This window comes from Ranitomeya variabilis, chromosome 7 (assembly GCF_051348905.1).
Source record: "Ranitomeya variabilis isolate aRanVar5 chromosome 7, aRanVar5.hap1, whole genome shotgun sequence".
Classification (NCBI taxonomy): domain Eukaryota; kingdom Metazoa; phylum Chordata; class Amphibia; order Anura; family Dendrobatidae; genus Ranitomeya; species Ranitomeya variabilis.
The window spans coordinates 138,066,084-138,084,414 of NC_135238.1; the positions used below are offsets into that span (position 1 = coordinate 138,066,084).

General features: G+C 46.5%; 1 protein-coding gene across 2 annotated transcripts in view; it reads left to right on the forward strand.

Annotated features, from left to right (window-relative positions):
- Window positions 1–18,331, forward strand: part of INO80D (INO80 complex subunit D) — a 76,035-nt gene that overhangs the window by 15,447 nt on the left and 42,257 nt on the right. For both annotated transcript variants that reach the window (XM_077275758.1, XM_077275759.1), the window contains exons 2-4: window positions 13,419–13,505; window positions 13,604–13,850; window positions 15,947–16,689. In XM_077275758.1, coding sequence (XP_077131873.1) covers window positions 13,633–13,850; window positions 15,947–16,689 — 961 coding nt within the window. In that variant the 5' untranslated portion in view covers window positions 13,419–13,505; window positions 13,604–13,632. The remainder of the gene's footprint in view (window positions 1–13,418; window positions 13,506–13,603; window positions 13,851–15,946; window positions 16,690–18,331) is intronic.

Genomic DNA, 18,331 nt, shown 5'->3' on the forward strand with positions numbered 1-18,331 from the left:
GTGAAAAGCACTGCGGTTTTCACTGCGGATTTGCCAAAAAAAGGACCTGAAAAATCCGCAGTGAAAAAAGGATCGTGTGAACGTAGCCTTAGAGTCAATTGTCTAATTACTTTTGGTCCCTTTACAGGGTGGCACATGTTAAGGAGCTGAAACTCCTAAATCCTTCATCCAATTTTAATGTGGATACCCTCAAATGAAAGCTGAAAGTCTGAACTTCAACTGCATCTGAATTGTTTTGTTTAAAATTCATTGTGGTAATGTCTATAACCAAAATTAGAAAAATGTTGTCTCTGTCCAAATATATATGGACCTTAACTGTAGATAAGGGCAGCATGGTATCCAGGCCCTACTGTTCAGGCACCTGCCCATGGGAAGCTATGTAGATGAAATGTAACCACTGAGGACTCTCCATTCTAAATATTATCCTTTTAACTGCTAACGCGGTACCAAGATATATATCTTTCCTGTAGCTGATAAAAGAGCAGCCATGCCCCCAGTTAGTACAAAGTGCAAGAAACTACAGCAAAACCAAAGAAATGAGCCAGATCATAAATTGGTATACCGTATATATTCGAGTATAAGCCGAGGCCTCTAATTTTGCCGCAGAAAACTGGGAAAACTTATTGACTCAAGTATAAGCCTAGGGTGGGAAATGCAGCAGCTACCGGTAAATTTCAAAAATAAAAATAGATATTAATAAAAGTTAAATTAATTGAGACATCAGTAGGTTAAATGTTTTTTGAACATCCATATTGAATCAGGAGCCCCATAAGATGCTCCATACAGTTCATGATGGGCCCCATAAGATGCTCCATACAAAAAATATGCCCCATATAATGCTGCACAAAGGTTAATAATGGCCCCATAAGATGCCCCATATAATGATGCACAAAAGGTTAATGATGGCCCCAGAAGATGCTCCATAGAATAATATTTCCCATATAATGCTCTATAAAGGTTGATGGCCCCATAAGATGCTCCATAGAATAATATGGGCACCCCATATGCTGCTGCTGCTGCCATTAAAAAATATCATACTTGCCTCTCGTTGCTGGGGGCCAGGTGCCGGTGTCCTGAGCAGGCGGGGACACCGGCGCGCTATGGGGGCCAGGTACTGGTGTCGCCGCTGGCTCAGGCCCCCGGCACTTGCGATATTCACCTGTCCCCGTTCTCCCGCCGCACTGCTGTCTTCTGTCTCTCTGCAGTGACTGTTCAAGCAGAGGGCGCGCACTAACCACGTCATCGCACCCTCCGACCTGAACTTCACAGCCAGATAATGCGGAAGACACAACCCAGCGGTGGAGCGAGGACAGGTGAATATCGCATGACTCACCCTCCCCCGTCATACTCACCCTCCAGGCGCGGTCTCTGCACTTCCCTGGTTCTCCGTTGTCCCAGGCGGCAGCTCCTTCCAGTGCTGAGCGGTTACATGGTACCGCTCATTATAGTAATGAATATGCGCTCCACGCCTATGGGAGTGAAGTCACATGCATATTCATTACTTTAATGAGCGTTACCACGTGACCGCTGAACACAGGAAGAGCTTCCGGCGCTGGACACCATCAGAAAAGCAGGGAAGTGCAGAGACCGCGCCAAAAGGGGGTGAGTATGATGTGACAGCCGTCGACTCCTGCCGCTCCCCCGCCGACCCCCTGGGACAATGAATCAAGTATAAGCCAAGAGAGGCACTTTCAGCCTAAAAAAATGGGACTGAAAATCTCAGCTTATACTTGAGTATATACGGTATATGCAATGTGTAGGAGCACGTTCAGACTATGGCCAGTCCTGCTCTATGCTCTTCTCTATATTGAGGTCGGTCAAAGCAGTGTTAACTATGTACCCTATGTTATTTACATGTACTATTACTATTTAGTTGCTGCAGGGTATCTGCTTATTTTTTGGGGGGTGGGGAGGGGTGGGTGGGTTTGGACTATGGAATGGCCACAGTGTGAGCATGCTCCTGCACGTTGCACGTATATCACCTTATGATCCGGCTCACCACTTCGGTTTTGCTGTACGTAGGATGATGTTTGTGGACTGACCCCTTCAGGCTTGGATGCAGGTCAAAGAATCGCAGTGGAAGTACCTTCTCTGGCAGGATGTTATCTAATCCTGTGCTATCTCTTCTATGCTAAACAAGCACTATGTTGTGTCTCACATGTAATCACGTTACCATAACATGTACTGGGTGTGCCAGTCAGGAAAGCGGATCTGCTGTGAAATACTAAGATACAGTACAACCTGCCCAAGTGGCGCCACCTCCTTGTCCTGACCAGATATTTTTGACAGATTCTTATGCCTTTTATAACCTCTGCATTCTGGGCTCGCTCTGAGAGCACTACTTCGTTTTGAAATGTTTAATACATTTACAAAATATTGCACTGTAAGTGGGGCGGGTTCCCGGCAGCTCTGGTATGGGGTCGTGCGCCCGGCAGCTCTGGTATGGGGTCGTGCGCCCGGCAGCTCTGGTATGGGGTCGTGCGCCCGGCAGCTCTGGTATGGGGTCGTGCACCCGGCAGCCCTGGTATGGGGTCGTGCGCCCGGCAGCTCTGGTATGGGGTCGTGCGCCCGGCAGCCCTGGTATGGGGTCGTGCGCCCGGCAGCTCTGGTATGGGGTCGTGCTCCCGGCAGCTCTGGTATGGGGTCGTGCTCCCGGCAGCTCTGGTATGGGGTCGTGCGCCCGGCAGCTCTGGTATGGGGTCGTGCGCCCGGCAGCCCTGGTATGGGGTCGTGCGCCCGGCAGCTCTGGTATGGGGTCGTGCGCCCGGCAGCCCTGGTATGGGGTCGTGCGCCCGGCAGCCCTGGTATGGGGTCGTGCTCCCGGCAGCCCTGGTATGGGGTCGTGCTCCCGGCAGCTCTGGTATGGGGTCTTGCTCCCGGCAGCTCTGGTATGGGGTCTTGCTCCCGGCAGCTCTGGTATGGGGTCGTGCTCCCGGCAGCTCTGGTATGGGGCCGTGCGCCCGGCAGCTCTGGTATGGGGCCGTGCGCCCGGCAGCCCTGGTATGGGGTCGTGCGCCCGGCAGCCCTGGTATGGGGTCGTGCGCCCGGCAGCCCTGGTATGGGGTCGTGCGCCCGGCAGCCCTGGTATGGGGTCGTGCGCCCGGCAGCCCTGGTATGGGGTCGTGCGCCCGGCAGCCCTGGTATGGGGTCGTGCGCCCGGCAGCCCTGGTATGGGGTCGTGCGCCCGGCAGCCCTGGTATGGGGTCGTGCGCCCGGCAGCCCTGGTATGGGGTCGTGCGCCCGGCAGCCCTGGTATGGGGTCGTGCGCCCGGCAGCCCTGGTATGGGGTCGTGCGCCCGGCAGCTCTGGTATGGGGTCGTGCTCCCGGCAGCTCTGGTATGGGGCCGTGCGCCCGGCAGCTCTGGTATGGGGCCGTGCGCCCGGCAGCTCTGGTATGGGGTCGTGCTCCCGGCAGCTCTGGTATGGGGTCGTGCGCCCGGCAGCTCTGGTATGGGGTCGTGCGCCCGGCAGCCCTGGTATGGGGTCGTGCGCCCGGCAGCCCTGGTATGGGGTCGTGCGCCCGGCAGCCCTGGTATGGGGTCGTGCGCCCGGCAGCCCTGGTATGGGGTCGTGCGCCCGGCAGCCCTGGTATGGGGTCGTGCGCCCGGCAGCCCTGGTATGGGGTCGTGCGCCCGGCAGCTCTGGTATGGGGCCGTGCGCCCGGCAGCTCTGGTATGGGGTCGTGCGCCCGGCAGCCCTGGTATGGGGTCGTGCGCCCGGCAGCTCTGGTATGGGGTCGTGCTCCCGGCAGCTCTGGCATGGGGTCGTGCTCCCGGCAGCTCTGGTATGGGGCCGTGCGCCCGGCAGCTCTGGTATGGGGCCGTGCGCCCGGCAGCTCTGGTATGGGGCCGTGCGCCCGGCAGCTCTGGTATGGGGCCGTGCGCCCGGCAGCTCTGGTATGGGGCCGTGCGCCCGGCAGCTCTGGTATGGGGTCGTGCTCCCGGCATCTCTGGTATGGGGTCGTGCTCCCGGCAGCCCTGGTATGGGGTCGTGCGCCCGGCAGCTCTGGTATGGGGTCGTGCGCCCGGCAGCCCTGGTATGGGGTCGTGCTCCCGGCAGCTCTGGTATGGGGTCGTGCTCCCGGCAGCTCTGGTATGGGGTCGTGCGCCCGGCAGCTCTGGTATGGGGCCGTGCGCCCGGCAGCTCTGGTATGGGGCCGTGCGCCCGGCAGCTCTGGTATGGGGCCGTGCGCCCGGCAGCTCTGGTATGGGGCCGTGCTCCCGGCAGCTCTGGTATGGGGTCGTGCGCCCGGCAGCTCTGGTATGGGGTCGTGCGCCCGGCAGCTTTGGTATGGGGTCGTGCTCCCGGCAGCTCTGGTATGGGGTCGTGCGCCCGGCAGCTCTGGTATGGGGTCGTGCGCCCGGCAGCTCTGGTATGGGGTCGTGCTCCCGGCAGCACTTGTTAAAGCTATGAAATGCCATTATAGCTACAAACTAAATTATTATTTTTGTGTTTAAAATGTCTTTCAGGTCCTAGTTATAGGGCTTGTCCAACACCTTGTTATATAATGACATGACAAATAAGTCCTCTTATTACCTCAACCAACATTTGTTTCAGGCAGGTTTAGCGTGGATCTGCTCTGAAAGCTACCTGAAAAAGTGGTAATAAAATATTTAAAAGAATGAACATATACATTTCTATGTAAATACGACTTGCTGTTCATGTGTTCAGGCTATTTTAATACCTTCAGGTCAAGCCGTTAAAGGATTTGGCCTTCTTAGGCTATGTGCACACGTTCAGGATTTCTTACAGAAATTTCCTGAGAAAAACTGGAAATTTTCTGCAAGAAATCTGCAAAAAATCTGCATGCGTTTTTTTGCGCGTTTTTGGTGAGGATTTTTCCGGACATTTCCCAATGCATTATATAGTGGGAAATCCGCAAAATTAATGAGCATGCTGCGTTTTTTACCGCAATGCTTTTTTTGTGGAAAAAAAGGCATCATGTGCACAAAAATTGCGGAATTCATTCTAAATGATGGGATGCATAATGTATGCTGTTTTTTGCGGTTTTATAGCGAAAAAATGCGAAAAAAACTGCGAAAAATCAGCAACGTGTGCACACACACGTAGGAAAAAAGGTGCAGAATTTTCTGCACATAATCTGCATCTCCTGGCAGAATCCGCAGCTGCGGATTTTGTGCGGAATTGATGCAGATTTTGTGCGGATTTTCTGCGGTTTTTGCCACTGCGGATTTTTATCATGGAGGGGTGCAGAAACGCTGCAAATCTGCACAAAAGAAGTGACATGCACTTCTTTGAAATCCGCAGCAAGTCCACACTGATTTTTCCACACCATCTGCACAGCTTTTTTTTTTATCCCATTGAATAACATTGTACTGTACATCACAGTGCGGATCCGCAGCAAATCCGCATTGTGTGCACATAGCCAAAGGCGTCTTAGACTCTGAAGACACTCTATGTAGGGTGATTCTGAAAGAGAGTGCAAAATGATAGCCTCGGTATTCATAATCCATACAGCAGAACACATCTACAACCCCTGGCTAAAATTATGGAATAACCGGCCTTGGAGGATGTTCATTCAGTTGTTTAATTTTGTAGAAAGAAAGCAGATCAGACAAGGCACAAAACTAAAGTCAGTTCAAACACTAAAAGAAATCAAGAACAAAAATTGTGGTAGTCTTTAATGGTTACTTTTTATAACGAAGCATAGGGAAAAAATTATGGAATCACTCAATTCTGAGGAAAAAATTATGGAATCATGAAAAACAAAAACAAAAAAACACTCCAAAACATCACTAGTATTCTGTTGCACCACCTCTGGCTTTTATAACAGCTTGCAGTCTCTGAGGCATGGACTTAATGAGTGTCAAACAAGACTATTCATCAATCTGTCTCCAACTTTCTCTGATTGCTGTTGCCAGATCAGCTTTGCAGGTTGGAGCCTTGTCATGGACCATTTTCTTCAACTGCCACCAAAGATTTTCAATTGGATTGAGATCCGGACTATTTGCAGGCCATGACATTGACCTTGTGTGTCTTTTTTCAAGGAATGTTTTCACAGTTTTTGTCTATGGCAGGATGCATTATCATCTTGAAAAATGATTTCATCATCCCCAAACATCCTTTCAATTGATTGGATAAGAAAAGTGTCCAAAATATCAACATAAACTTGTGCATTTATTGAAGATGTAATGACAGCCATCTCCCTAGCGCCTTTACCTGACGTGCAGCCCCATATTACCAATGACTGTGGAAATTTGCGTGTTCTCTTCAGGCAGTCATCTTTATAAATCTCATTGGAACGGCACCAAACAAAAGTTCCAGCATCATCACCTTGCCCAATGCAGATTCGCGATTTATCACAGAATATGACTTTCATACAGTCATACACAGTCCTGGATTGCTTTTCCTTAGCCCACTGTAACCTTGTTTTTTTCTGCTTAAGTGTTAATGATGGCCTTCGTTTAGCTTTTCTGTATGTAAATCCCATACAGTTCGGTCACAGATGTTGACTTCAGTTTCCACCCATTCGTTCCTCATTTGTTTTGTTGTGCATTTCTTGTTTTGGAGACATATTGCATTAAGTTTCCGGTCTTGACGCTTTAATGTCTTCCTTGGTCTACCAGTATGTTTGCCTTTAACAACCTTCCCATGTTGTTTGTATTTGGTCCAGATTTTAGACACAGCTGACTGAACAACCAACATCTTTTGCAACATTGCGTGATGATTTACCCTCTTTTCAGAGTTTGATAATCCTCTCCTTTGTTTCAATTGACATCTCTCATGTTGGAGCCATAATTCATGTCAGTCCACTTGGTGCAACAGCTCTCCAAGGTGTGATCACTCCTTTTTAGATGCAGACTAACGAGCAGATCTAATTTGATGCAGGTGTCATTTTTAGGTATGAAAATTTACAGGGTGATTCCATAATTTTTTTCCCTATGCTTGGTTAAAAAAAGTCACCATTACTGACTACCACATTTTTTGTTCTTGATTTCTTTTAGTGTTTCTTAAAGCCAGAAAATTGCCATTTGAAATGACTTTACTTTTGTGCCATGTCTGTGATCTGCTTTTTTTCTACAAAGTTAAACAACTGAATGAACATCCTCCAAGGCCGGTGATTCCATAATTTTTGCCAGGGGTTGTATTATGAGAAGACTCGCTAAGTTTTATCCATCCACTACAAGGCTATGTGCACACGATGTGGAATGGGGTGCAGAATTTTCTGCACAAAATCTGCATCTCCTGGCAGAAACAGCAGTTGCAGATTTGCCACGGATTTTCTGCGTTTTTTTACCACTGCGGATTTCTATAATGGAAGGGTGCTGAAATGCTGCAGATCCGCACAAAAAAGTGACATGCACTTCTTTTAAATCCGCAGCGTTTCGGCATGGAATTTGCCGCACCATCTGCACAGCTTTTTTTTTCACATTGATTTACATTGTACTGTAAATCACAGTGCGGGTCCGCTGCGGATCTGCACTAAATCCGCATCGTCTGCACATAGCCTAAACTTAGGTTCAGCATGAATTCCATGACATGTGCCATCATGTCCTCGGATTTGGACTCCATTGTTTCAATGATGTGATGTCTCCAGTCATGCCGAACCTGTGGCTGGTGGGGGCAGAGTAAGGCTACTTTCACACTAGCGTTAACTGCATTCCGTCACAATGCGTCGTTTTGCCGAGAAAACGCATCCTGCAAAAGTGTTTGCAGGGTGCGTTTTTTCACCATTGATTAACATTAAGCGACGCATTGTGACGGATTGCCACACGTCGCACCTGTCGTGCGACGGATGCGTCGTGCAGTGGCGGACCGTTGGGAGCAAAAAACGCTACATGTAACGTTTTTTGCTCACGACGGTCCGCTTTTTCTGACCGCGCATGCGCGGCCGGAACTCCGCCCCCACCTCCCCGCACTTCCCCGCACCTCACAATGGGGCAGCGGATGCGCTGGAAAAATGCATCCGCTGCCCCCGTTGTGCGGCGGCGACAACGCTAGCGTCGGGAACGTCGGCCCGACGCACGGCGACGGGCCGAGCCCGACGCTAGTGTGAAAGTAACCTTACTGATCTAGTCCTACAGGAAGAGTTCTCAGGGTGTTAGATCTGGCTATTGTGGAGGTCAGCGCAACATTGGTGAATGGACCTGAGCAATGCATCAGTGAAATCCTCCATATTTCAGATCTTTGTCAGTAGTTTTGCTTGGATAAACTACCAGAGGTTTCTTCATTCTTCAAAAATCGGCAGTCAAAACATTGTAAAAGTGCTAAGGAAATATCCAAAGCATGCTAAAAAAATATGCTTCAGGATTGTGAGCTTGGATGTCAGGTCACTGAAGGTTCTGTGATCTGCCTCCTATTTTAAATACTGTGCCGGCGCTTTTAATATTCTGGGCTTAAAAAAAAAAGTGGATTCAACAACAAAATGGTAGCGCATGTGCAGTAGCATCTATAGACAAGTGATGCTCTCAATCTGCACGTGCGCCACCCACTGTGTTCCCGGGACCAGTGCGGGAACGTTGCCTTGTTGAGCAGCGACAATTTCCTCTTTTTGTGCGTGCTCCCGCATTGGTCTTCGCAACACAGTAGGCGGCGAGAATGAGAACATTGCTTTTCGATAGATGCTACTGCTCATGCGCTATTTTGTTGAAGCAATTTTTTTTCATTTAACCCCTTCAAGACCTTGCCCTTTTCCGTTTTTGCGTTCTCGTTTTTCGCTCCTCTCCTTCCCAGAGCCATAACTTTTTTATTTATCCGTCAATATGGCCATGTGAGGGCTTGTTTTTTGCGAGACAAGTTGCACTTTTGAACAACATCATTGGTTTTAGCATGTCGTGTACTAGAAAACAGGAAAAAAATTCCAAGTGCGGTGAAATTGCAAAAAAAAGTGCAATCCCACACTTATTTTTTGTTTGGCTTTTTTGCTAGCTTTTTTGCTAGCTTTACTAAATGCTAAAACTGATCTGCCATTATGATTCTCCAAGTCATTACGAGTTCATAGACACCAAACATGTCTAGGTTACATTTTATCTGGTGGTAAAAAATTCCAAACTTTGTTAAAAAAAAAAAAAAAAAATGTGCGCAATTTTCCGACACCCATAGCGTCTCCATGTTTCAGGGTTGGGTGAGGGCTTATTTTTTGCGTGCCGAGCTGACGTTTTTAATGATACCATGTTGGTGCAGATACATTCTTTTGATCGCCCGTTATTACATTTTAATGCAATGTCGCGGCGACCAAAAAACGTAATTCTGGCGTTTCAGTTTTTTTTTTCTCACTACGCCATTGCGATCAGGTTAATCCTTTTTTTATTGATAGATCGGGTGATTCTGAACGCGGCGATACCAAATGTGTAGGTTTGATTTATTTATTTATTTTTTTATTTTATTTTGGATGGGGCGAAAGGGGGGTGATTTAAACTTTTATATATTTTTTTTTTTATTTTTTCACATTTTTTTAACTTTTTTTTTTTTACTTTTACCATGCTTCACTAGCCTCCATAGGAGGCTAGAAGCTGGCACAACTGGATCGGCTCTGCTACATAGCAGCGATCATCAGATCACTGCTATGTAGCTGAATTGCAGGCTTGCTATGAGCACCGACCACAGGGTGGTCTCAAGGACCTCTATGGTTACTATCCTGACGCATCGCCGACCCCCGATCATGTGACAGGGGTCGGCGATGCGGGCATTTATGGCCGCGCGTCTGGAAGTGCCAGTTAAATGCCACTGTCAGCATTTGACAGCAGCATTTAATTAGTTAATAGCGGCGGGTGAATCGCGATTTCACCCGCCGCTATTGCGGGCACATGTCAGCTGTTCAAAACAACTGACATGTCCCGGCTTTGATGCGGGCTCATCGCCGGAGCGCACATCAAAGCAGGGGACCTGACCTCTGCTGTAATAGTACGGCGGAGGTTGGGAAGGGGTTAAGCCAAAATGATGATGATGCCAGAGCACAAAAAAAAAAGACCTGCCCACAGGCTGCCCAAAAGCACAAGAATCTCATTAACTCAAAACTGCAAACACAGATTACACAACAACCACAAGACGGATTTTATCACCAGGTATCCTTTTATTCAGTATAACGGCGCCGAACTGACACTGTCTGTAGTTTACTTAGCAAAATCCTGCTGACTAGTTCGCTTTAAGTCATGTTACTGTTTGTATTTCTTTGACTCTGACTTGGTGTGAGGAGCAGTAAAGCAGAAATTAAGTGATCAGGTACAGGACACAGTTATTTGAATGTCCCTTTTTTTTTTCTTTCTTTTTTTTTCCAAAATTCAGATAGCAGACAGAACAGACACAAGCTGAGAAATATAGACAAAGCAATGGGTCCTGTAACTGAATGTTCTGTTTCCGTTTTACTGCACCTCAATGAGATGAAATACAAAACGAAATGGGAAGTGGCCTGAGGGCATATTCACACATCAGGGTTTCTTATACCTGTGCTGTCTCTTTTTAAAACTACCGGTATATGGGCTGATGGGCTTAATGGAACTGTCCCTTGGTCCATTTGTAAGCATCATGCTTTGCCCAGAACAGAGTTTTTCAGATGTCCAGTAAAAAAGTGGATTCTTTCAGAATGGATCTTACAGATACCAAAGATTTTGGTCCTGATTCATCATTGCGAATTCTTCCCTTTTCTGGAGTAATTTGCCCTTTTTAGTGTCTTTATTATTATTCTTGATATGATTTTGTTTTTTTGTTTTTTCCCTCCCCAAATGTGCTTATCCAGATATTTCAGGCAGATTCATGAATTGCGACTTTTACCAAATGCCTGGTTTTATTTTGTCACATCTCACTCCAGTCCTGCCTGGAGTAAGATTTCTCAAAGAGTTTTCAATATGATGCATTTTAAGGCAAATGTGCAAATTTTTTAAGGATTTGCGACTTTTAATGTTAAACCCACAAGACAAAAAAAAAAAAAGAAAGAAAAGCAACTTCAGTAAATTGCAAATGGTGAGTCCATGCCTCCTGTTTTTACATGGATCTGTGTAGAAATGGGTACATATTATTAATTTTATTATTATTTATTTATATATATATATATATATATATATATATATATATATATATATATATATATATATATATATATATATAGCACCATTGATTCCATGGTGCTGTACATGAGAAGGGGTTACATACAAATGACAGATATATCACTTACAGTAAGGAAACTAACAATGACAGACTGGTACAGACAGGAGAGGACCCTGCCCTTGCCCTTTTTATCTCCTTTTGCATCTATATTTAATTCTTTCCATTTTTGTATTAAACTGCATCCATTACAAAATGGTTCCCATACTGAAATATGAACATAGCCTTACATATAGAGGAGGGAGCAGGAGGAATTGTGTATAAATGGTTAGATCTCTTGTGCGGTGAGAGGAGGCCATGGGGTTAGCTATGCTCCTGCCGTACCCTGGCCAATTGATTATTGTAGCCGCCATCCCATCTGCTCCATTACTACATACCTAATTAGCCAGCAATAGAATGTCTCAGGGTAACAGCCTTCCTACCTGTCTCGTAATGCAGCTGGGATCTGAGGTCTTGGCCATTTTTTTTTTTAAAGCATTTGTAATATTATTGTATTATAATAGTAATAATGAACGAATAGTTAAACATTTCAACATTTCACATTGCAGTTAGGCTGTCTAAGGTTTTACTTATGGTATCGGGGCCGGTAGGTATTTCCCGGTTACTTGCAGCCATGGCTTTCAGTCATATAACGGCCACACTATAGATTTTTGAGCTGATCCACTTGGAAAATAATGAAAAGAACATGTGTGAGCATAAAGGATACTGTGCCATTCTTTGATGTGATTGGACCCATGAGCAGATGTCTTTGCTCGTCCACAGGCCGACGCACTTAGCGCTGGGCGGGATGCCGCTCATGGTCCGGCTGCCATCTCACACGCAGTCTCCGGCACTGAATATTGGGGTTCAGTTCACCTAGAGTTGATGTAAGGGGCACAAAGCGTCTTGTGTGATCAGCAGCACGCACATCTGTCTCATCTGGAGCCTCTGGACACAGTTGGTGCAGCTTCTCCTTGCTAGGTCCAGGCCCAGTAAATCTCCCCCATTGTCCCTTGGCCTGTTCCTCTGCATGCAGTGATTTTCAGTGTGGCTTTTTTACACAATCTTACTCCGTGTATCACCTATAAAAACAATGGTAAACCTGCATGTTGTCTTTTACTTGCTGTGTTCACACATCGCAGTGGGAGCCATAACACATCAAGGCAGTTTTTTTTTTTTTTTTTTTTTGTCCTTGTGGCTCAGATAAGTGAAGTACATGGGTTTGAATTACTTGTACAAGCCACTTGGCCAAAAACAGGAAAACCGTGGTAAGGTGTGGTAAGACCACTTGTTTCCACACAGTTCCATACATTTGGCTCTCCACCTCTATGTGGATGGGCACTCTGTCAGTGCATCTAAATTAAGTTTTGTACATTTTGGTCATTGTTATAGACCCTTTAAATCCCCCTGACAACATAAGGCTGCATTCATGTGACACCATGTTGCTGTTGTTTTTTTCTCTGACCGCACACTGACCCATAGACATTCCTCAACCCATACATGTTAGTATTAAAAATGGCTCCATCTCTCTGGTCTGTGAGACTCTGAGCATGTCCTATTCTCATTCGTTTTGTGGATCAGACTCGGCCATTAAACTCTATAAGGATCCATGTAAAATGAATGACACACAAAAGACAGACTTTGTACGTCAGCGCTCCTTACACATTTAAAGGGGTATTTCCATCGCCAAGATCCTATCCCAATATGTAGTCGGTAAAATAATATTAACAAATACCTTCAATTAGAAATGGAGTATAGTTTTTCTGATTTGTTATGTCTTTCCTCATGTGCAGTCATGGCAGGACCTTAGGTATCCATGGTTACGACCACTAGCAACTAGCTAATTGTTACTATGTCAGTGATCGTAACCATGGATACCTAAGTTATTGCAATGCCTGCACATGAGGGACAAGACCTAGCGAATCTGAAAAACTATACTACCTTTCTAACTGGAGGTATTTTCTAGTATTATTATTACACCTACCACATGTTGGAATAGGATCTAGGAGACCGGACTACACCTTCAACTCCTCTTTAATTGATACATTGTGAAGAATCTATGGATAAGTCAAAGTTCAGACAGTCTACCTGATGAAGATGAGCTGTGTGTTATCTCTTTTCTGGTTTCTCTATACAGTCAGCATGTTCTGAGGATGAGCACAAACGTTATTCTGGATGCAGTGAGAGGCATACCACTCTATTGTTACCACTGAGTGCCAGGACACGTTTTCTGGGCTCTGTCCTTTACGTAATGGATGAGAATATTCTCCGCTTTTTCACACTAATACTATTCTTTGCCATTTAGCTCTGCTACAAGAAAATGTGATATTTTCTGATGTACGTCATTTACATTTCTCGCTCTTTTTTTTTTTTTCCAGGGTACCTTTCCTAGCTCACTGTTGTAGAGGGCTTGTTGGAGGGCACGCACCTAATAAGCAGATAAAATGCATAAAGTTTGAAATCAGGTAAGATGCCATATTTCCTAATGGCACCAATATCATCTTGTGCATGAGGACATTTCCCACAATGAAGCCATTATTGACTCCAATTATTGTTCTTCCAGCTGATGTTCACAAGGAACAGAGTCACGTGATGTATGAAGGCAAACACATACACTTCTCTGAGGTTGACAATAAGCCCCTATGCTCCTACAGTCCCAAACTCTGCAAGCAGAGAAGACTTAACGGCTACGCGTTCTGTATCCGACACGTTTTGGAGGACAAAACTGCCCCTTTCAAGCAATGTGAATATGTGGCCAAGTATAATAGCCAGCGTTGCACTAATCCCATCCCAAAATCTGAGGACCGGAGGTAAGTGAGCCACTCCCGTCTGAATACGGCTTTAGGCATAAGAGAATTGGAGCTGGAGTCTGCCACCTTCTGTTTATATGTGAGCGCTGATAATAAGTGTGTCTCTTACCTTGGCACACTCTGCCTGTGACCAATTACATGGTTGGACATTTAAAGCGGTTTCTCACTACTCGGACAATCCCCTTCTGAATCGCTATGTTTCCCTCACTGTTCGAGTGATGTCAGCACTGGATCTCTCGAGCATTGGCTGCAGGGATCGCGAGCGAAATCAGTTCTCTCCCCGCCTATGGACAGAATAGACATCCAGAGGACGTGAGAGCTGTGGCTTCTCTCTCACTACCTCAGATGTCTTGATTTGTCCAAAAGAGGAAAGAGTTAAGCCGGTGCTGATTGGCCACAGGGATTGCGTGACATAAGTGTCAGGTGATCCCAGGGAGAGGCAGTGCCAACACCGCTGGAACAGTGATGGCACTAGAGGCGAGTATAGGTGGTGTTACTTTACTGGGCGGAAACATAGTGATTGAGAAGGGGTTGTCCAAGCCCCTTTAACGTGTAAATCTCGCAGGGAATCCTCAATTTTTCCTTCAGTTGTCACTACAGGGAAAACGACAATCTGCTGCGATTTTAGTGTAGGGAGCTGGGCCTACATGCATCTACTGATCCCCAGACCAGCTCCATTGGTTGTATGTTGTGTAGCATTTTACATCCCAAAACCGGCAAGCGTTGTCTGTGCTTAGCAGTTTTATTTTGGTCTTTTTGCTGACACAATAGTCACTCAGTGAATAGGGGTGTGTTATTTTTTTCGTTGTTTGCCGTGACGTTACATTTTTAGACATATGCACTTTCAATTTCTATGTGCAGTCAGTATCTTCTGTTTATGACCTGATTGTCCAATTGGACCTCAAAATCTTAATGTCTAAATTCCAGTTATGGTAATCTTGTAGAAAACTTGGCACTCAGGTAAATGTAAGCAGATAATTTTATTTTGTGAAGGGAATCCAAAAATACAATGTCCTACAATGACCTTCATCAGTCAGACAGATTGCAGTGTGCACAGGGTTAAGCGACGCTGCAGCGATAGCGACAGCGATGCCGATCGCTGCAGCGTCGCTGTGTGGTCGCTGGAGAGCTGTCACACAGACCGCTCTCCAGCGACCAACGATGCCGAGGTCCCCGGGTAACCAGGGTAAACATCGGGTTGCTAAGCGCAGGGCCGCGCTTAAGGTACCGTCACACTAAGCAACGTCGCCAGCGATCTGTGACGTTGCAGCGTCCTAGGGAGCGATATCGCTGTATTTGACACGCAGCAGCGATCAGAATCCCGCTGTGAAATTGCTGGTCGCTGCTAGAAGGTCTGCACATTATTTGGTCGCTAGGTCGCCGTGTATCGCCGTGTTTGACAGCAAAAGCAACCATACCAGCGACATTTTACGCTGGTAACCAGGGTAAACATCGGGTTACTAAGCGCAGGGCCGCGCTTAGTAACCCGATGTTTACCCTGGTTACCAGCGTAAAATGTAAAAAAAAACAAACAGCACATACTCACATGCTTCCCCCGGCGTCCGCTTCCCACACTGACTGAGCGCCGCAAATTGAAAGTGAAAGCACAGCACAGCGGTGACGTCACCGCTGTGCCCTGCTACTGCCGGCGCTCAGTCATTACAGGAAGCGGACGCCGGGGGACGCATGTAAGTATGTACTTACATTTTACGCTGGTAACCAGGGTAAACATCGGGTTACTAAGCGCGGCCCTGCGCTTAGCAACCCGATGTTTACCCTGGTTACCCGGGGACCTCGGCATCGTTGGTCGCTGGAGAGCGGTCTGTGTGACAGCTCTCCAGCGACCAACAGCGACGCTGCAGCGATCGGCATCGCTGTCGCTATCGCTGCAGCGTCGCTTAGTGTGACGGTACCTTTAGACAGGCAGAAACGAACGCTCAGCATGTGCAGCACAGCATATAATGTAGAACATTTACATAAGGTCTTATCTGGGCACCTGCCACAGGAGTGCCGTAATTACCATTTGTAAACCCCAGTTAAGTCCTGAGTTTTAATTTTATGTCTTGGACTAATGAATTTCTTTTTCTTTCTGCAAGGTACTGCAACAGTCACCTGCAGGTACTGGGGTTTATCCCCAAAAAGGAAAGGAAGAAAAAGAATGATGCACTGGAGGAAGTAAAGCCTAGGCATCAAATGGAAACTGTGGCCTTCAGCTTAACAGTGCCCACCTTGGCCTTGAAGATGCCCAATGGACTGGATGGTATGACGCTATCTCCTCCTGGAGCCAGGCTCCCTCTCCACTACCTGGAGACGGACTTGGATGACTCCTTCACGCTTGAAGAAGAGGATGAAGAGGTTAAGAAAGGCGCATGCATTAAAAAGAAACTACAGAGCAAGTTGGCCCAGAACCGGCAGCGGCAAAAAGAGACCGAGATTATTAAAGTTCATCAAGAGCACTTTAGCCCTCAACCTGCACCTTCTCAGCTGCAACCTCTGTCTCTCCAAGAGCAGCAGATGCTGGTGCAACCGGCACCGACATCACTGAAATCCAGCGGGCTAACGCCAAGCCTGGCATGTACGTCGCCTCAGCCTCAGAACACCAGCTTACCAGTACAGGGAGCGTCGCCCATAGCGCACACATTAGCACAAATAAAGACTCTGTCTAATAAGAGACCACTCCCTGCCCCTCCACCCTCCACAGATCCGCCACACTCGGACAGGATTCAGGTGACAGCCTCCGCCTTACCAACGTACTCATCTTGTGTTAGCCGGCTGCAGAGACTAATGAAACTGTGCACGCAAAAGCGCCAACTGGATTCGGATTTATTTCCACATTTGGGTAAGTCCATATATCCGACTTATTACATAATCGCTCTATAAGTGGTGAATTACTAATTCCTCTATAGACCTATAATGTCCTCCACTAATATCAGGGAACAATAAACATTTGAATAAATCCTGATGGAAATATTGACTAGAAATGTAGGATAGAGCATCTTATAGGACGCTAATCTTGATGACCTTGGGTCTGCTGTCCCTGTCACCCCCTCATCCCCATTAAAGGGAATCTGTCACCTACTTTTTTGTATATAACCTGCTGCCACGCCATCAGGGGCTTATCTACAGCATTCTGTAGATAAGTCCCTGATGTATCCAGAAAGATAAGAAAAACCGGTTAGATTATACTCTCCCAGGGGCGGTCCGGTGCAGTCCGTGTCCGATGAGCGTCGCGGTCCGGGTCCGCCGCCTCCCGTCTTTATGTGATGACGTCCTCTTCCTTGCTCTGCCGCGGCTCCTGCGCAGGCATACTTTATCTGCCCTGTTGAGGGCAGAGCAAAGTACTGCAGTGCGCAGGCGCCAGGAAAGGTCCGAGAAGACCAGCGCCTGCGCACTGCTGTACTTTACCCTGCCCTGAACAGGGCACATAATGTTCGCCTGCGCAGGAGATACGACAGAAGCAAGGAAGAGGACGTCATCGTATGAAGATGGGAGGAGCTAGACCCGGACAGCAAAGCCCATCGGACCGGACCGCAGCGGGACCGCCCCTGGTTGAGTATAATCTAACTTGTTTTTCTTACCTTCCAGGATACATCCGGGGCTTATCTACAGCATTACAGAATGCTGTAGATAAGCCCCTGATGGCGGTGGCCGCAGATTATATATGAAAAAGTAGGTGATAGATTCCCTTTAATAAGGTGATTGAAGGCACCAAGATCCTCCTTCACTTCATTGTTTGCTGGGCACAGCGCCTTTGTTTTGTAGTGGCTGTGCCTGTTATTGCAGCTCACTTATATGGGACTGGACTGCAGTACCAGGCACAGCCACTGCAGGATGTACCGCGCTGTTCCTGGGAAATTATGAAGGCGATGTGTAGCTCACTGGATTGCCGCGACCCCTTCAATCAGCTGATCCTTGAAGGTGGCAGAATTCAGACCCTCTTCCATCTGAAATTCAAGGCTTGTCCTATGGATTGTCCATGAATATTTGCATCTCTGCGTTTGTTAAAAGTCCGGTTAATGAAAATATAAAAAATGAATTCGCCCATAAAATAGATGCCATAAAGAAAGAAAAAAAAATGAAAACATCAGAATTGGGTTTTTTTTTTTTTTTCTTTATTTTATTTTCTTTTTTTTGCTCAACCCTCCTCCCCAAATTGATAAGAATAAAACAGTCAGCTCAACAGAAAAATTAAAATGTTACGAGTCTTGGACAATGATGACACAAAACAAAATAATTTCAATGATTTTTACAAACTTGTACACTTTTTTTTCACAGCACGAGTACCAAACTTACACATATCTACTGTATCTATCTATCTAGCTAGCTATCTATCTATCTCGTGTGTGTGTGTGTGTGTGTGTGTATATATAATATATATATATTTATATATATATATATATATATATATATATATATATATATATATATATATATATATATATTTAGAATATCATCAAAATGTTAATTTATTTCAGTTCTTC